The sequence below is a fragment of the Ictalurus furcatus genome, chromosome 7 (genome assembly GCF_023375685.1).
Source record: "Ictalurus furcatus strain D&B chromosome 7, Billie_1.0, whole genome shotgun sequence".
NCBI classification, from domain to species: domain Eukaryota; kingdom Metazoa; phylum Chordata; class Actinopteri; order Siluriformes; family Ictaluridae; genus Ictalurus; species Ictalurus furcatus.
Genome location: NC_071261.1, coordinates 31,380,628 through 31,400,085, shown reverse-complemented (window position 1 = coordinate 31,400,085; position 19,458 = coordinate 31,380,628). Strand labels below are relative to the sequence as shown.

Sequence of the window (19,458 nt, the reverse complement as noted above, 5' to 3'; positions counted from 1 at the left end):
TTACAGGCTTTAAAATATAATCAAGTGATATTTGATCACTACTGAAAGCGGTTATTAGTTTTCATTTTTAGAAAACTCATTATGAGACAGCTTTAGAATGCTGTCATATAACAGCAAACCAGTGACTCCATTTCCCAGGATGCGCCACCAACTACAAACATGGCCAAAAAGGACTACACACACACACACCCACACCCCTTCACACCTTCTCTGGAGTTCTAATCACACACACCTGTTACTAATCTCACACCACAGTATATAGAGACTGTTAGAACACAATGTCTTTGCGAAGTATATGCTCAGTTGCTATTGTTTGTGTTGTTACCAAGCCTTTCTAAGCGTTGATATTCTGGTTTTGACTTTGTTCATTGACCTCGATTCTCTGCCTTGCCTGCTTTGACCTGTTTGCCTGATCATATGACCCTTGCCTGTTTAACATTGTGGATTTTTGAATTACCCTTTGGACTTGTTCCATCGTATATGGAAGCAACAAGTACACTGGAGTGGCGACAAGCCGTCGACGCCCACTGACTGTTCATAGGCGATCACCACCAACAGCTCGCCTATCTGACCGAGCAGGTCACTTGTCGTTCCCAAATCACGCTGGGTCGTCATGCCAACGCATACCCTGTTTCCTCCGATACCAGCACCAGAATAGCATGCCAGGGATCCTGCGCGATGCAAGGGTTTACTCCTGCAATGCTCCTTGTCCTTCGCCAGCTATCATGGCATGCCAGAGACATATTAGGTCACCTACTTTATAGAGCTCTTAACCGGTAACGCTCTCACCTGGGCAAAGGCGGTGTGGGAGCAAGGTGGTGAGCCCACCTCCTCTTATGAACAGTTTACGGGACTATTCAGGCGCATCTTTGATCACACTCCCGACGGCAAGGAAACTGGAGAGGAGCTCCTGACTATTTATCAAGGCTCATGACGTATTGCAGAATATGCCCTCGAGTTCCTGACTATCGCTGCAAGGAGCGAGTGGAATGAACCAGCTCTAAAGACGGTGTTTCACAAGGGACTTAAACATCTTCTGTTCTCCAGCACTGATCGTCTCAGGAGCCATGGGGAACTTCATCGTTCAAGACACGGTGAACCAGTTCCACATCCCCATTCATCCCTTACTACAGCCACATAAGCTTCAAGCTATTGATGGAGCTCCAATCAGAGGAGAGATCATCTCGCACTGTACAGAACCCCTCTTCCTCCAGATCAGCGCACTCCATAAGGACACCATCATTCTCTACATCACCATTTCTGCCAGAAATCCTGTCATCCTAGGTCTCCAATGGTTGGAGCTATACAATCCTCCTATTTCATGGACCGACAAAAAAATCCCTCACTGGTCTCCTTACTGCCATGGACACTGTCTTCAAGCTCCAGTTATCCCACTAGCAACCACAATAGTGGAAAGTCCCAACAACCTCACTCCAGTTCATGTTCTACCTGAGCATCATGAACTCTATGAGGTATTCAGCAAGGAGAAAGCAAGCAGACTACCACCACACCTCCCATATGACTGTGCGATTGAGCTGCTGCCCGGATCCAGCCCACCTCGTGTGGGTGTATCCACTCCCACAGACAGAACAGCAAGCCATGGAGAAATATATTCAGGAGGCACTCCAACAAGGGTACATCAGACTCTCTATATCCACTTCTTCTGATGATTTCAGGGATTCAGCCTCAGGCCATGCATTCATTACTGGAGCCTCAACCAATGCTCTGTCAAGTACCACTATCCTTTGCCACTTCTGCCTGCAGCCCTTGAACAACTAAGATCAGCAACCATCTTCACAAAGCTGGGCCTTCACAGTGCTTACAACCTGGTCTGTATCCAGGAGTGGAAAAACATCCTTCAGTACCACCTTGGGCCACTATGAGTACCTGGTGATGCCATATGGGCTTTCTAGTGCCCCCTCAGTGTTCCAATGTTTCATTAATGATATCCTAAGAGACATCAAACCCTTGCATAGATCTCAAGATCAAGATCGTCAGTGATTGGGGCCCGCAATTCACATCCAGAATCTGGTCCAGTTTCATGGAAAAGATGGGTATCATTGTAAATCTAACCTCAGGGTACCACCCACAAGCTAATGGTCAAGTGGAACGAGTCAATCAGGAGATAGGAAGGTTTCTCCAGACATTCTGTGCATCAAACCCAGAGGACTGGTCCAGATTTCTCCTCTGGGTTGAGTATGCTCAGAACTCCCTACATCACTCCGCAACACATCTCACCCCATTCCAGTGTGTCTTAGGCTACCAGCCATCTCTATTTCCATGGAATGCCAACCCCACCGTCGACCAGTGGTTCCAAAGAAGTGAACAAGTTTGGGAGAGCACACACCAACGTCTAGTGCAAGCTACATTCACCTACAAGCAAAAGGCTGATCGTCATCACAGTGAACACCCCCCAGTACCAATCAGGTGACAGAGAATGGCTCTCCACCAAGTATCTCAAACAACCATACCCATGCATAAAACTCAGCCGAAGATAGATAGGACCCTTCAAGGTCATCAAACAGATCAATGAGGTCACGTACAAGCTGGACCTACCCAGACACAGCCGCATAGCCCCGTCATTCCATGTATCGTACCTCAAACCAGTCGTCCCCGGCCCATTAACCACAGCAGTACCTCGAGACTCCCCACCTGCTCCATTGGATATCGACGGCCATCCGACCTACCTGGCAAAGAACATTCTTAACTCCAGCCACAGGAGGGGCATGTTAGAGTACCTCGTCGAATGGGAGGGTTATGGGCCAGAGGAACAGTGCTGGGTTCCATCTCAGGATTCTAGACCCAAGTCTATGCAGAGATTTTCATGCCCTACAGCTAGAAAGGCCAGGACCACAACCCTGGGGCAGACCCAGAAAGAATTCAACTCCCAGAGTGAGCCCTTCGGGGATGGGGGGGACTCTGTCATATCACAGCAAACCAGCGACTCCATTTCCCAGGATGAACCACCAAATACAAACATGGCTGAAGAGGACTACACTTCCCACACACACACACACACACACACGTTCACATTTTCCGGAGTTCTAATCACAAACATCTGTTACTAATCTCACACACACTCATTCCACAGTATATAAAGACTGTTAGAACACAATGTCTTTGCGAGGTATACGCTCAGTTGCTATTATCTCTGTTGTGACAAGTGTTAATATTCTGGTTTTGACTTTGTTTACTCCATTGACCTCGATTCTCTGCCTTGCCTGTTTTGACCTGTTTGCCTGATCGTATGACTCTTGCCTGTTTAACGTTGTGGATTTTTGAATTACCCTTGGACTTGTTGTTTTGGGATTAAACTACCTAACCTGCACTTGCTTCTGTCCGTGCCTCCTTTCGTGCCAAATGCTTTCACACTTGACATTTTTCCTCAACATCAAGTGCTTTTTTGGTCAAGAATGGTCAAAAAGTTAAGGTTTTTAATGTTTTTTTTAAATTTTTTATTTTGAAAAATGGAAAGTGACATCATGCACTTTTTTTTTTTTTTTTTTAACCTTCAAATCAACCAGGTCACAAATTCACAGGCAAGTGAATAAAAACATCACGGAAGACAATGTGCCAGGGAAAAAACGAATCTTATTACTGAGCGCATATGAAAAGATTTACTATATTCTGACATTGCAATATAACTAGAAAATAACAACTTGCGCCACCCATGTGTGAAAGCAGCCTTCAATATTAGCATGTATGACTGATTATCAGGATAGTAGGTGAGCTAGAAAGATAGAGTGTAGGTACAAAGTTATAATTCTTATCAGTACTATCAGAACACTTTAATGATTTCCCATGCACTGTAGTCAAACATTTTAACATAAAGCCGTACTCTATATTATATATTTTATATATGTGTGTGTTTCTAGCTAATAGCCAGCAAGCGTATCTTATTGTAACTAATTATATAGTATATAAGAGCAGATCTGACGATGCCATATGACAAGTGCACCTGGCTACAGTTTTAACTGTCTGTTTTTTTGTTTGTTTGTTTTTACAGCACTTCTCCCTTTAAAATGTATAGACAATTCATTTAATAAATGTATCTAAAAAAGACAGTTTAATAGTTGATCCGGCCTATACACCACATCCCCGGGTTAAAGCAGCTGAATAAGTAAAACAATCTCCAGGACTGAACATTTCCTCCAAACAATGATTAACTTTTCATTTCTTTCTGATTTCTTTATATGACACTGCTATAGAAACCACATGACGTCCACTCCACACAGTGTCCCAGTAACAGCACCCACGCACCCACACACACACACACACACACACACACACACACACACACACACACACACAGACTCTACACAACACTTAGAGATAATAATCACATCTCTCTGCATGATCTGGATACGACTGAGCTCTTTTACCTCTGGTCACCACTGTGTTTTGCTCAGACAGATGGAGGTTAATTATTCGCCATGCTGTCAGGAATCTAATTTAATAAATACAAATGTGGTCCCGACAGTCTGTGTACTTGTTGTACTTGTGTGTTTGTGGTGTGCTGAAGAAAGAAACTTACACTGTAAGAGCTCTTCTCTGCTTTCGGGTTCAGGAGGTGGAATAATCTGGATTTCTTTTACTGCAACAGAAACACAATACAACCAAATGACAGTATGGTAAAAAATAGATAATTATTTAAGTGTGATTTATATACTTACTTATTTACTATACCTACACTCTTAGACAAGGGGTTAAACTTAAAGCCTTTTCTACTGGTAGATCCTCACAATTTCTAGTTAAAACACCATAGTGGGCTTACCGTATATACATACAAAGACTCCAAGAAGAACCCTTTTAGAAACTAGAACCATAAAACATCCTAAGAACCATTGAGGAACTTTTTGTCCTTAGAATAGACAGTATACTGTTGAACAAACATTGATGCAACTAAGATGTCACATCAACCTCAGTAGTCCATTAACCCCCGGGTCTTAACATTTTCAGCAGAACAAATCAGTTCTATGTCAACACTCAGTGACAAATCATACGTTTTATCTGTTTATAGTTATATTCAATGTTTCTTTGACAATAATGAGATGAATAAACTGCAAGAGAAAAATCTCACTTGCCTCTTTTATTTATTTATTTTGTCAAAAAAATAAAATAGAGGGTAAAATACATTTACACAATATAGTCCCTTTAATAAGTAATCCAGTCTAGGGATTTTAATCACCAATTTCAAAAAGGTATCTAGGACAACAACATCTAGGCTAAAATTTAGGTCTGAAAATATCAGGCACATAGGGTTGCCAGGTCTCAGCACAATGTTCAGCCCAACTTTTTTTTGTGAAACTAGAGATAAACATTTTTCTTGGTCTTTGCCTTGAAATCAAGGTCAGTGTGCAGTGTACACCACACACGCTGCTGATTTACAGTACACATTTTTATCATCGCCTGATATGACCATTATCTATTCCATAACCCCCCTCTCTCATCCTATTTTCTTCTATATTAAGACGACTTCCTTGGCATTCTGACAATATATCAGTGGAAACTCATAGAAATAAAGATCACTTGCTTTGTTGATCCTTCAAGCATACTCTGAAACCGTATATTATACAGCTGATAGTTTGTGGACACCAAACTATCACATACAAATGTGCTTTTTTGAACATTCCTTTCCAGATTCAATCCCCTTTGCTGTTATAATATTGTGCATTCAGCCACAAGAGCATTAGTGAGGATCAGCACTGATGTTAGGTGAGGAGGTCTGGGGTCCAGTTCATCCTAATGGTGTTCAGTGGGGTTGATGTCAGGGCTTTGTACAGGACACTTGAGTTCTTCCACTCCAAGCTTAACACACCATGTCTTCATGGAGCTCACTTTGTGCACAGGTGCATGCTGGAACACGTTTGGGCCTCTTTGTTCCAGTGAAGAGAAACTGTAATCCTACACCAAGCAAAGACATTCTAGATATTTGTGTGCTTCCAACTTTTTGGTAACAGTTTGGGGAAGAACCACATATACGTGTGATTGCCGGGAGTCAACATACTTTTGGTCATATAGTGTAGCTAGCATACCTACACAAAAAGCAGTCTGACCTGAGTCATTGTAATATCTGTAGAGTTCTCGTTACGACCGAAATAGTTCTGTTCATCAAAGATATAATATCTGTATGTACATTTTCACTTCATTTGCCATAACTTATGTTTGTGGAAATATAAGATCCTGGCAGACGCAGAATATTTCAGAAATATTGTAGAAAACTATCAAAAAAAAAAAAAAAAGCCACCCTGATTTAGATGGGTGTCGCTCAAATAAAGGCCTGAAGTCCAACTCCTCATAAAATATACTCATGTAGAGTTTAGTTCAAACCCTAAGCTTCCTTTGGTATTTTCCCTGGATACTCACCTGATTTATCTCCTCATTACTCATCTAAGCCACTTCACTGAATGACTTGTTAGTGTGCCATTTAGGATGAAAAAACAAACAAACTGAAAAGCAGGAACTGGGGTGTCTGTGGCTCAGGTGGTAGAGCGGGTGGTCCACTAATCGTAGGGTTGGTGGTTCAATTCCCGGCCCACATGACTCCTTAGGCAAGACATTGAGCCCCAAGTTGCTCCCAAATGGCAAGCTACCCCCTTACATGTCAGCTCTGCTACCATTGGTGTGTGAGTGTGAGTGTGTGAGAGTGTGAGTGTGTGAATGTGAGTGTGTGAATGGGTGAATGAGAACCAGTGTAAAGTGCTTTGTAGACCCGCTAAGGTTGAAAAAGTGCTATATAAGTGCCATCTAGGAAAAATCTAGGAAAAGAACTGTAATATACAGACACTAAAAGGCACATCATACATTTATGAGAGATACTGTGCAGAGACACAAAAAGCTAGATTTCATATTAAAATGTATGTTTGACATAATTCAGACTGGTGGAGTAGATAACGTTACATGTTGAGTCCATTTGTATAATACATAATCTATTTCAGAGCTGTGTATTATAGTTAATTTGCATTGTGTTTCATGGAACTTTATGGAAATCAGCATAATAAAAAAGTGGGAAGAGCAGAAACAGGAATTGTTCAAGTGAAGTTCAAATTTACATGGAAATTTACAGCAGACTGCAGATATCAGACAGAGACACACACACCAGAGGGTCTTCACAATCCCTAACCACTTAAAATAATAACAATAACAATAATAACAACAACAATAATAATAATAATAATAATAATAATAATAACAACAACAACAACAACAATAATAATAATAATAATAATAATAATAATAATAACTAAGAACTCTTGTTGCACTCTTCTTAATTTCAAGTTAGAATTTTTTTTAAAAATAAATAGTCTTGGGGAAAAAAGGCTATTAAATATAATGTTTGTTTGGGGTTTTTTTTGTTTGTTTGTTTCATAACCAGGACCCTAGGAAGAACTAGACAGATTGGAGAAATGGTACACATGCTATGTACCTGTTAATTACTTGATAATATAACATTTAGAGTCATAGTTTTATAATGTCATAGGGCCATTTAGAGTCATAGTTTTATAAATCACTTTATAACAGTGTGTGTGTGGGGGGGGGGGTAATATACTTGACATGAAAATTTACATGATTTACATAATTTATGGGGGGGGGGTAAATTTACATGACCATTCAAGTTTTTTCTTTAATGTTGTTAATGCTTTGGTAAAAAAAAAAAAAAATGCTCTCTCCTTTGAATGATAATTGGGAAAAGTGTTAGATAATGCTTTTTGTGTGTGTCTAACTGGGCCTTACTGCACTGTAGTTGTTTCTATCTTGGATATATATTTTTTAAAGCCTGCTCAGAGGTCAAATGTAGACTGTAAGATATACAGTAGACAGTATAGGGCTTCTTGACCTCTGAAAAATTCTTCTGCATCTATAGTGCAGCAAAGTAATTGGTCATGTAATAAGGGTTGAGGACCATCCAGACCATCTAGAGCACGCACCCACAGTGTTTATATTCATTGAGTCCATTGGACTCCAATAAACACTCTGGGTGTTATTTCAGCACTAGGGATTTTACTGTGCAGGTAAGGCAGAAATCAATATTCTATTCCATTCAACTCATTTAATGATAATCTTTATTGGTCACATATACACATAGTAGAGCACAGTGAAATTGTTTTGTTCACATATCCCAGCACATCAGGAAGCTGGGGTCAGAGCGCAGGGTCAGCACCCCTGGAGCAGAGAAGGTTAAGAGCCTTGCTCATGGGCCCAACAGTGGCAGTGCTGGGACTTGAACCCCTGACCCTCCGATCAGTAACCCAGCGCCTTAACCGTAAAGCCACCACTGCCCCCAATGTCAAAGGATTAAACAAAAACTAGGCTAACACAGAGATTAATGCTTGGTACACAACAGGGAAAAGATCATGTGACCATATTACTTCACAAAGAAATTGTGTATGATATGTGTATGGTATGATGTGTATGAGAGTCTCTTTTATGTATTGTGTGATTGTGAGTGTAATTGGGAACAGGTGTCTCTGATTAGTCCTCAGGAGAAGGTAATGTGTCTGTGTGGAGTTTTGGGAGTTGTACTTGTTGGCCATGTTTGTAGTTTGTGGTGCATTCTGGGAAATGGAGTCATGAGTTTGCCATGACATGACACAGAGACACACTGCAGATGCCAGACAGAGACACACAGCACCTTCACACCAGTCACTAACAGGTAAGAAATAACTTCTATTAACTCTACAAATTCAAAATTTCAGTTTAGTATTTCAATTCTTCAAAAAATGTTCTTGACCAAAAAAAAACTTATTATATGTAATGTTTACTTTCTTTTTTTTTCTTTTTTGTTTTGTTCTGTTTTGTTGTTTTGAGAAAGTGTTATTAGGATCCACTTTATCCTGAATGTAGCAACAATAAATTTATATTTTTCTCTCTGGACTAGTTTATCAATTTTTTTATCGATTTGTTTAAATTATTTGATAATAAATCAAATAATCTGATTTTTTTAAAATTAGAAATATGACTCTAGTGTACTGACAGAGCTCACTCAGAGAGCACTCAGAAGAAAAAGTATTTAGATGACCATTCCAGTACATTCTATTTGAAAACCCATGTTTTTCTTTTCTTTTCTTGTACCTTGCTTTCAGCTTGCTTTAGGATAAGATAATACTTCCTGTGAATAACTGCACTGTACTTATTTACCTTATGTACCTTAAATATTTTTTCCCTGTCATAGTCATAGTTAAAAAATAGCCTGTTCAGTAAGACTGATACATGAATGTTGACCGCAGCTGACTCATTTGCATCCTCATAAACATGTGATAGTCTTTTAAGCAAGGTTTGTTGTCAGGACTACGTTACCCATCAGCCCCTACACCTCACGAGATCACACGCATCTGCGTCACATGTCTAATGAGCATGGGTATTTAAGTTCTGTCTCTCGTAGCACTCTGTCTTGTATTTATTGAGCTAAGTGTTTACTTGACAAAAAGGTCAAGTGTGTCAGAATTAGTAATATAATATACGATGAAGAAATCCACTGTCACTTACTGAACTCTTGTGCTATCAGAGCTTTAGAATAGGAACATGGACTCATCCATTGAATTACTGCTTTTGAATAATTTGTACCAAATCATAACATTAATCACGAGCAGTGATAAAAGCGTGCGTCTTTTATTGTGAAATTGTTGAGTATAAACTTATTTAATTTAAATCCACTTATTGCCATTACACACATCTGAAACTGCACATACAGTGCACGTGCTGTTAGATCTTGTTCTAGGAATTGTACTAATATGTAATGTCTGGATTTTTCCCCCCTCCTTGTTGTTCTCCGCAGTTATGGGTTCAGCGGTGAACTTCATTCTGCTTTTCTCGGGTCAGTTTAAGCTTTTGTTAAAATCTGTAAAACGGATGTTTCATTACATACTCAGCTCATGAGCAATTTCTATCCCAGCAGGACTGTGGGCTTTCGCTTTGTGTGCATCTCGTCAGTTTTATGTGGTGAACACGCCAATGACGTGGACCGATGCTCAGAAATACTGCAGAGCAAAATACACTGACCTGGCCACCATTGCGAATGATGAAGAAATGAATGCTGTGAAGGAAGCTCTTAACGGGAGCACAGAACATTTCTGGATAGGACTGAGGCAGACTGATAGCAATGTACGCATTTTAATTATTTTAATTAGAATTATTTAAACACTGAGGATATTTGTTTTCATTTTTCCCTTTAAATAACTTTAACCACTTTTAACAGATCAGCCAACACTGTTCTTCACAAAGCAATAGCAGATGTGTGTCTGTAAGATACTGTTTTCATTTAGCAAATGTGTCTAAATTCTATTCAAATAAAACAGAGGAACATGTTTCTATATTGGTTTTATAACTTAAACCACTCTACCTAACATTTCAAAACTGTAACTAGTGCTTATACTAAACAAGGAATTATTACTCTACCTTTCAAGAACTTCATAAGTTTCAGATTGAGATTCTTGTGATAAAAAATAAATAAATGTGTTTACAGACTATAAATTAAAACATTATTAGCTGAATAACTGTTAGCTGCTTAATCCATTTTAAACCATTTCAATAAAACCACGTTTTTATTTCTTTAAAACTGTTTTATTATCTGAATTATGACTAATGGTATGACTTATTTACTTTTTCCCATAGTCCTCGATTGTTTTTAACAGTAGGTCCTGGGTCTGGTCAGATAATTCTCAAGTCTCATACGGGTACTGGAATGAAACAGAGCCAAACAACGACGGGATTGATAACTGTGTGGAAATTTGGGAAGCAAGTGCAAATAATAAATGGAATGATGCAGGTTGCAATAACACTGTCCATTTTGTCTGCTATAAAAGTGAGTAACGTAACAGAACATTTGAATAGATTTAATGTACAGCTTTAATTAATTCTCTTTAACAGCTTGTAGTTGGAGCTGGTGGAACTGAGATGCAAATTAGCTTTCTGGTTTTTTTTATGCATCCAAAACTGGTCTCGAGATCAGACAGGCAGCTAGCACAGATTTTTGCAAAAGCAGTTAAAAACATTTTATACTCATTTTTATGATTATTTAATTAAATCTTTTCTTTCAAACTATTTTAGTGACTGTTATTCTGAGCAATTTACAGAAATGCTTTAGTCTCCATCCAATTTATATTCTTATTCTTCTTCTTCTTCCTCTTCTTCTTCTTCTTATTGTTGTTGTTGTTGTTGTTGTTGTTGTTATTGTTGATGTTGTTATCGCTGCAGGACGAACTCCTCTCACCGTGATCACTGAGAAGAAGACCTGGCGAGAAGCCCTGAGGTACTGCAGACAGCATCATGTGGACCTGGTTTCTGTTGACTCGCAGGAAATGCAGGACTGGGTGGAAGTAGTCACTAAAAATGTCTCCAGTGATATGTGGATTGGCCTGCGTCACACCTGCGCTCTGGGCTTCTGGTACTGGGTGAAGGGAGAGATGATCTGCTACCAAGACTGGGCTCCAGGTAACGGAACCGGAGTGGAAGATTGTAGTGATGTCGAGAGAACCGGAGCGGTTCTGTCCGAGAGTAAGAAGTGGGTCAGCCTGCCACAGACTCACGAACTCTACTTCATCTGTATCACCTTCCAGTGAAGGTCAGAGATCTATACACTTGTCACTACTTAATTATTCATAGAGAAATAAAACTGATTCATGTTCTTCTTATTTATAGGCTACTAGAAGTGGACGCATGAACTTCAGCTGGATCCTCGTAGTTCAGGACCAGACATTTCTTTCTCAGCATCATTTCACTTAATTTTTTGGACATGCAAGTACAACGATTTATTTAGGAATTTCACAATAATGTTGAGTTTCTTTATGGTGTTGGTCAAACTTTTACTTTCAAAATAGCTCTTAGTAGCTTTACTGTTAGCTTCTGTTTAAAAACTAGAATATGTGAGACTTTCCTTTTGTTCACATGGGATGTGTTTTATTCAGTAATACATTGTTTAGCTGTTTAGCGTATCATTAATATTTTTGATTTGCAGTGTTGAGATTTAGTTAGCTACATGTAGCAATGCTACCAGCTTAAGCACATTTTTAACAGAATGGCAGTAGATGAGCTAATTTCCAAATAATGTCGCTTTTCCTGTAACAAGCTATTCTTTCACGAAGTCCCCGTGTAGCGTGACAAATCTAGCTAGTTACATATTTCCAGAAATGAACCGAACCAAGAGTCGTTTAGTGAGCCCTCTTTGTATCTGTTTCTATTTGATGATGTTTTACAGTAAAGTAACACTAACTGCTTTTTAAAATGGTTTACAAACAGAAAAGCTAAATCTATTCCGACATTACCTGTAAAAAGCAGGTACATTTTATTTCGTTCAATAAATGAGCCGTGCAATAAAACTAAAATATCCCAGGTGATTTTCCTCACTTTGACAATCTCCTTCAGTGTAGTTAGCTACTTTTTCTTAGAAGCTTGTAGTGTAGCTAGCTACTTTATCAACACAGTAGTGATTGATCATTAAAATCATGAGTACCTTGTAGCTTGACCAGTTACAGTCGCAATGTATCTTCTCCAACATTGTTGATTTGTACATTGCTGTACATTGATGTTTGTACATTGCTTTCCTAAGCTTTTTCAAATAAATAAAGTAACCAGATACACTGTTTATGGTTTTTAATCTTTTTTTTTTACATATCAGAATTACACTATATGGCCAAAAGTATGTGGACGCCTGACCATCACGTCCTTATGTGCTTGTTGAACATCCCATTCCAGGTCAGCGCAAAGATAACACTGTCTCTTTAGCCCTGCAAACACAGTCCTGCACACAATATATGTCCAATGAGGAGGTTTTCATTAACACATGGATCTTGAGAAATGATTAAAAGGCCCCAGTAAGTCTGAAAGATAAATTCCATACAATACTGATAATATCAAGAAGTAAGAATAACTACAATGAAAAACAATAATTGTTCTTCAAAGTTAACGATTTCGCATCCATTCTAGATAAACAATTTATTTCATAAATGTCTCTGATGATTACAGTTTAATAGCTGATCCTTTACAAACCACAAACCCGGGGTAAAGAGGCTGAGTGAACATGGTGTGAACTCTGTGGAGGAGCTTCATCGTGTCCGAGACGCTGTAGAAGGACAGAGTTCCTGCCCTGTGATCCACATACACTCCTATTCTAGAGGAGCTGGGCATTACTGGGATTTTAATTTCTTTTTTAATGTGTTTGAACGAGTAGCAGGAGGGATAGCAAAACAATCTCCAGGACTGATCGTTTCGGCCAAACAAACATTCAGTACCTTTTCCTTTCCTGCTGATGTTTTTATACGACACTGCTATAGAAACGCCATGATGTCCGCTCCATTCAACCTCCCAGTAACAGCGTCCACACACACTCTCTGTACACAACACCTGGAGATAATAGTCAAATCTGTCTGGATGAACAGAATAGGATTGTGCTGTTTCACTGCAGGTCACCACTGTGTTCCTCTCAGACAGACAGAGGTGTTTATTTACCGTGTCCGGGTCCAGTGTGAACTGGCAGGAATCTGATGGAGATGAAACACAACGGGCCTCATTTATCAAACTGGATACAAACTAATTTATTCCTAAATCATTTGCAGGATCATTCACACAGGAAAGGTGGTAGTCATGAATGTCCAGTTGTTTCAGAAATAAAATTCGTTTGTTCTGTTTCGCACCTGAGTTTAGTGTAAATTTAGGTATAAGGAGACTCGGATCAAATCACTTTATTTCCATTACACACGCCAATTTAATGAACATTTTGTGGAAAACCGGTCATTTCATGTTAAAGTTCCAAAATAAGCCATAAATTAAGAGAAAAGGACTAGCCGTTAAATTAGGACAAAAGTATTGGCATGCTATAAAAGGAGGAAGTCATGCTTAGGGGGCGCTCTTTCGCCGTTTAGTTGTCATTTTATCGGTTTCAGTTCTCTGTGGGATTCACCTTTTATGGAGTTTTGTTGGTGTTATTAAAAGTAAATGACCTTTGCTGTGACCGTGCAGGGGATTTACTGATTGATTGGCATCTGGTGGGAATATTTAGAGCTTTTTAGCCAAACGATTATTTAGATGCAACTCTACTAAAAGATAAAAGACACCCAATCTTATCATTTAAAACCATGTAAACCTTAAATTAAATAAATACACATACGGGCCCTAGAATCCCATTGTTCCTGTGCACTTAATAACATGTACAGAGTATGTGTTTGTGGTGTGTTGAAGAAAGAAACTTACACTGTAGGAACTCTTCTCTGCTTTTGGGTTCAGGAAGAGGAATAATCTGGATTTCTTTTACTGCAAGAGGAACAAAAGTAAACTAAATTACAGTATAGTAATGATCATTATTTAAGTATGCTTTATATTAAATTTCACACCCTTTAAAGGACTTTCAGCTTTTTCTTCTGGGAGAACATTCACAGTTTCTACATAGAACCCTGTTTACCTTAGAGAAAAACACTCCACATAGAAATCCTTTAGAAAGTCGAACCATGACCCATCCAAAGGACCTTTGAAGAACCTTTTGACTTAAGAATATATACTTTTCAAAAGCCATTGATCAAACCAAGTAGTCAGATCAACCTCAGTAGTCCATAAACACCCAAGTCAGAAATATTACTTATCCTAGTGCATGGAGCTCTCAAAATTCTCTCCAGAACTTTCCAGTGATTTACCTGCATTTGATACCATTCTGAACTCCTGATAGCAGAACTTTTCCACTTTGTCCCTCAGTTGAGACACAAACGCTGTTACATCCTCAAGAGAGAGGAAAGGACTGAGCTCGATGGAGTGTACGTCTGCAGATCCAGGAATGTCCAAAAGAGAGGGGAAACTCTACAATGAAAACCAAAGAAATTATATACTATATTCTACATAATAATATAAGGTATCAATTGTACATATATATATAGTTCCAGATGAGTGGTTTGCATCTTGTGGTATGGCCTCTATATTTCTGCTCTCTAAGTCTTCTTCCAAAGGTAGATTGTGATACCTTCACCCCTGCCCTGTGGAGGTTGTTGCTGATGTCACTGACTGTTATTTTGGGGTTTTTCTTTACAGCTCTCACAATGTTTCTGTCATCAACTGCTGCTTTTTTCATTGGCTGACCTGTTTGATGTCTGGTTGTTGGTGCATTCTTTCTTTTTCAGGACAGTCTAAATATTGGTAATGGCTATACCCCGTTCTTGTGCAATGGCTCTGACAGGTTTTCCCTCTTTTCTTCAAAATGACTTGCTTTTCTCCCATAGACAGCTCTCTGTCCTTCCTCATTGTTTATCCTTTTTAACAACAAATGCAGTCTTCACAGGTGAATCCCAGGGCTCAAACCAAGAGTAGACATTTAGTGCTACTAACAGGGCGCAAAAATTGGCAAAAGAAACACCTGTTCTAATATTTTTGATCACTTGAAAAATGGGTGGGTTCAAATAAAAAGGTGCCATGGTCTAAGTTTTTTAACACATCTAGATGAAAATATGAGGGAACGAAAGCTGAAATTCTGCTCTGACGTCTCATATTCATCTCGTGATCTCAAACCCAAATGAGTTCAGTGTATAGCAAAAACAGAAAATATTGGCCTTGCTGTTCCAATACTTTTGGATATACTGTGCGGGTATGTGTAAGTGCAGTGTAGACAATGTGTATGGAATATTATGAATAATACAACATGGAGTGGAGTTACTGTTCCCACCCCAAGAGTTTTAGTTTAACAGTCTGCTCTGAACTGTTTTATTCCTCTTACACAACCGCAATCTTCCAACCATTACAAGATTTTATCTATTAAAAATAACAGATCATGTTTCTCTTGAAGGTAATAAGACAGAAAAGACTCTTGTTGAGGAACACGTCCAGACTGTACCGAAGTGCTGACACTGGAGACTCAAATGAACAATGATGTAGCATAATGATCAGATTCATATACACCTGTGATATGCAGCTACGCTATTGTCAGAGCTGCTTTTATAGAAAACACCATCTGACCAATCAGACTGCAGAATTCGTAATGTTACCTGGAGGAAATGGATGGGATCCGTGTGTGAAAGCACCTCCAGCTCAGAGTCTCTCCTCTTCAGCTCTGCAATCTCCTGCTCCAGCTGCTTCATGACTTCTTCAGCTCGACTCACTGCAGCTTTCTCCTGAGCTCTGATCAGCTCTGTCACCTCACAACGTCTTCTCTCGATGGATCTGATCAGCTCCGTAAAGATCCTCTCACTTTCCTGAACTGCTTTTTGTGCAGAGCGCTGTTAGGAGACGCAAAGACAAAGAGAGGAAGGAAAGCTAAAGCAGCTCGCCCTGTAAGAATTAACTCTGTAAACAGGTACATATTAATCATTATTAGTATAATTGACTAAAGAAACATATTGACTTCTCAATTTGAATAAGAATTATGTCGAAACAGCAATTTCTGACTGCTTTCAGAAAATGATTGGCTGGTAGATTGTGATTGATGGAGAATCCTGACTGATCCTAAAGCAGGGTTGTTCTTCCAATGAAATCTAAACTCACCTCATAAAACTCCACAGCTTCTGATAGCTCCTGATGCTCCTTCTCTCTATCCAAGATTCTCTGCTGACATTTTCTCTGTGTCTTCAACAGCTGCTTCTAGATAAAGACAAAACTCAGAACTCAGCCAATTCCAGTGTGGTGGGTGTTAAACATCTAGGAGACAGGATGGAACAGTCCTCCCTATGACCACAAGAGGGCAACCTTGCCAGAGTTCTGAAATGCCTGTACAGCAATTTGTCCTCCATTTTGTTTCTCGGCTTAAACTGCCTGTTAGATAGCACTCTTTGTGAAGTCTTGCTACTGTTTACTGCATGGCTGAACCTTGAATGTCTAACTTTTGGTTGGTTGGTTTTAATTATTATTATTTTTTTTATTTTTTTTTTTACCTTTTTCTCAGCGCTTGCTTCTGCACCTGATACTGTATCATGTCCTTTATGTGTATCTAACATACACAACATGCAGATACACTGCTGATCAGTGTGACAGTAAACCTCCAGCAGTTTGTCATGCTGAGAGCAGATCTGCTCCTGGAGTCGTCTGGAGGCTTCCACCAGCTTGTGCTTCTTAAAGGCAGGAGATTCATAGTGAGGCTGGAGGTGAGTTTCACAGAAAGAGGCCAGACACACCAGACAGGACTTGATGGCTTTGGATTTTCTCCCAGTGCAGAAATCACACTCTTCAGTTACAGTGGAACACTGAGTAGGACGTCTAGCTTGGTGTTCTATCATTAGTTTCTCCATTAGTTCAGCCAGAACAGTGTTTTTACTCACAACAGGTCTTGGAGTGAAGGTTTCTTTACACTGAGGACAGCTATAGACTCCCTTCTGATCCTCCTGATCCCAGCAGCCATTAATACACACCATACAGAAAGTGTGTCCACAGAGAATAGTCACTGGATCCTTGAGTAGATCCAGACAGATTGGACAGCTGAACTGATCCTGAAGTCCTAAAATATTCGTCTCCGCCATTTTACTTTGGTCAGTTCAAAAAGAAAAGACGTGTGACATAAAATCTGGGTTGTAATGTCAACCAAAAGGGTAAAAAGAAGAAAGAAAGAAAAAAACTCCAAATTTTCAGACAGCTAACTCAGTTACACACACACACACAAGGACGGAGGAGTTTTAGTTTCACTTCTGCTGAAGTGAAAAGGAGTGGTTAAGAGAGAGAGGGAGGGCGAGAGGAAATGGGAGGGTGTGTGTCCCAACAAAGGACAGGGAAGTTACCACAAATATCCACTGTGTGTGTGCTCTGCCTGTAAGACTGCATACTGCTCGAATACAGACTGCTGTAGCTCACACATTTATTATATTTACTAATGAGCTGGATAAGTCACATTACCTTAAAAGAGAATAAATGGTACTTTCACTAAGTCTACTGTATAGACTAGGCTGTGATCCTTATGTGATTTCCCTTAACTGCTGACTACAAGTAACCTGGTAGAACCCTTCCCAATTTGTTTTTACTTCCTGATAAAATTGTGTTTCTGCAAAAACTAGCGATACATGCTACCGAGATAAACATCCCAGCTGTCCGATAATGTCACTAGTAGCATGACAGGAAGGAGCCGCTGCATTGCTGCTTGTTGATGTGTTAAATGTAATGAAGTTTATTAGTTCAGTGTATGAGTCTATTATCAGTGTAAATTATTAATATTTTAATGAATCTCAAACACAAAATCACAGACACAGTGAGGCTGATCAGGAAGCCAGTTCCCTTTTCATAAACAGGAAGTTTGTTCATTCGACTATGTGTTTCAAAGACTGAACGTGAACATGTCTGGCCTCCAAGCATGCACTCTTCAAATTGAGAACTCTTAAAGGTTCCTCCGTTGTTCCCCAGGAGAAACTCTTAAAATTTACAGGCAGTTTTCCTATCAGAAAGCATAAATAAAACTATACAACTGTACAATTATATTTAACTGCACTCTTTTTCTAAAGAGTTTTTCTCTTTTTAGCTAAATGCCAGTTAAAATGTTTCCTACGCAGATTCCTACATAACTTTGCTGATGTTTTTGTTTCTAAAGATGATATAGCTCTAAAATGTATGGAGTTTATTGTAAATCTCCAAGGAAAGTTAATAAAGTCTACAAAACAACAGGAAAAGTAAAAACAGGAAAAAATGATGAGGGAGTTGCGGCAATAGATTTTAATCACAAATTTCAAAAACGTACCTGAGATAACAGCATCCAGGATAAAACAGTGTAGTGACGCCTCAGTCTGAGACTCCTGGTCTTCATAGTCAACATGCAGGTCAGAATAAATAACGTACACTGAACAGTTTTAGAGCAGAGATTGTCAGCTGAACTCCTGATAAAATATACTCATGGTCATTTTAAACCTTTGTGTTTACCCTGTACACTCACCTGATACAAGTGAATTGAGGTACTGATGTTGCGTGAGGAGGTCTAGGGTGTGTTCCAGTTCATCCCAGAGGTGTTCAGTGGGGTTGAGGTCAGGGCTCTGTGCAGCTACACTCGAATTCTTCTCCTCCAACCTTAACACATCATGTCTCAATGGAGCTCGCCTTGTGTACAGGGGCGTTTTCATGCTGGAACAGGTTTGGGTCTCTTGGTTCCAGTAAAGGGAAATTGTAATGTGATAGTATATAAAGACATTCTATACAGTTGTGTTCTTCCAACTTTTTAGAAACAGTTTGGAGGAGAACCAGATATGGGTGTGATGGTCAGGTGTCCACATACTGGACTTCTGGCCATACTGCTTCATTTTTGTTCTGGTTTCGTTAATATAATGTGGAAATATCTGTACATATAATAAACATGCATTATCACTGCATATGATGATATTAAGTTAATCTAGGTAGAGTTTCACTTCTACGCTCTGAACAGTTAGAACTTTCATTCATTTTGGATTTTAACCAACACCAGAGCAGCTCTACTGCAGTAAACTACGGACTGAAATATCACCCATGTGCTGCTTAGATTATGGACATACACTATAAAATCTAGCATGAATATTGTATTTTCTGTGTCTCTAGCCTAAAACCATA

General features: G+C 39.3%; 2 protein-coding genes across 2 annotated transcripts; one reads left to right on the top strand and one right to left on the bottom strand.

The window, feature by feature from the left end:
• The first annotated feature begins 1,067 nt into the window (after positions 1-1,067).
• Positions 1,068-12,504, top strand: LOC128610740 (macrophage mannose receptor 1-like). Its single transcript, XM_053630158.1, has 6 exons — positions 1,068-1,562; positions 1,677-1,829; positions 9,931-10,101; positions 10,612-10,801; positions 11,194-11,560; positions 11,638-12,504. The coding sequence occupies exons 1-5, from the start codon at positions 1,068-1,070 to the stop codon at positions 11,556-11,558; spliced, it is 1,374 nt and encodes a 457-aa protein (XP_053486133.1). The 3' UTR covers positions 11,559-11,560; positions 11,638-12,504.
• A 69-nt stretch (positions 12,505-12,573) lies between these two features.
• On the bottom strand, positions 12,574-17,621 carry LOC128610473 (tripartite motif-containing protein 16). Its single transcript, XM_053629810.1, has 6 exons — positions 16,839-17,621; positions 16,453-16,548; positions 15,957-16,187; positions 14,622-14,781; positions 14,185-14,244; positions 12,574-13,475 (listed from the first exon to the last, which is right to left on the bottom strand). The coding sequence occupies exons 1-6, from the start codon at positions 17,418-17,420 to the stop codon at positions 12,955-12,957; spliced, it is 1,650 nt and encodes a 549-aa protein (XP_053485785.1). The 5' UTR covers positions 17,421-17,621; the 3' UTR covers positions 12,574-12,954.
• Positions 17,622-19,458: the final 1,837 nt, after the last annotated feature.

Coding starts and splice junctions, on each gene's coding strand:
- LOC128610740 (XM_053630158.1), top strand. CDS start 1,068: ATGGGGAACTTCATCGTTCAAGACACGGTGAACCAGTTCCACATCCCC. Junction 1,830..9,930: donor TTCACAGTGCTTACAACCTG/GTCTGTATCCAG, acceptor GCATCTCGTCAG/TTTTATGTGGTGAACACGCC. Junction 10,802..11,193: donor CCATTTTGTCTGCTATAAAA/GTGAGTAACGTA, acceptor TTATCGCTGCAG/GACGAACTCCTCTCACCGTG.
- LOC128610473 (XM_053629810.1), bottom strand. CDS start 17,420: ATGGCGGAGACGAATATTTTAGGACTTCAGGATCAGTTCAGCTGTCCA. Junction 16,188..16,452: donor AAGCTGTGGAGTTTTATGAG/GTGAGTTTAGAT, acceptor GTCTCCTAACAG/CGCTCTGCACAAAAAGCAGT. Junction 13,476..14,184: donor CAGAGAAGAGTTCCTACAGT/GTAAGTTTCTTT, acceptor CATCTCCATCAG/ATTCCTGCCAGTTCACACTG.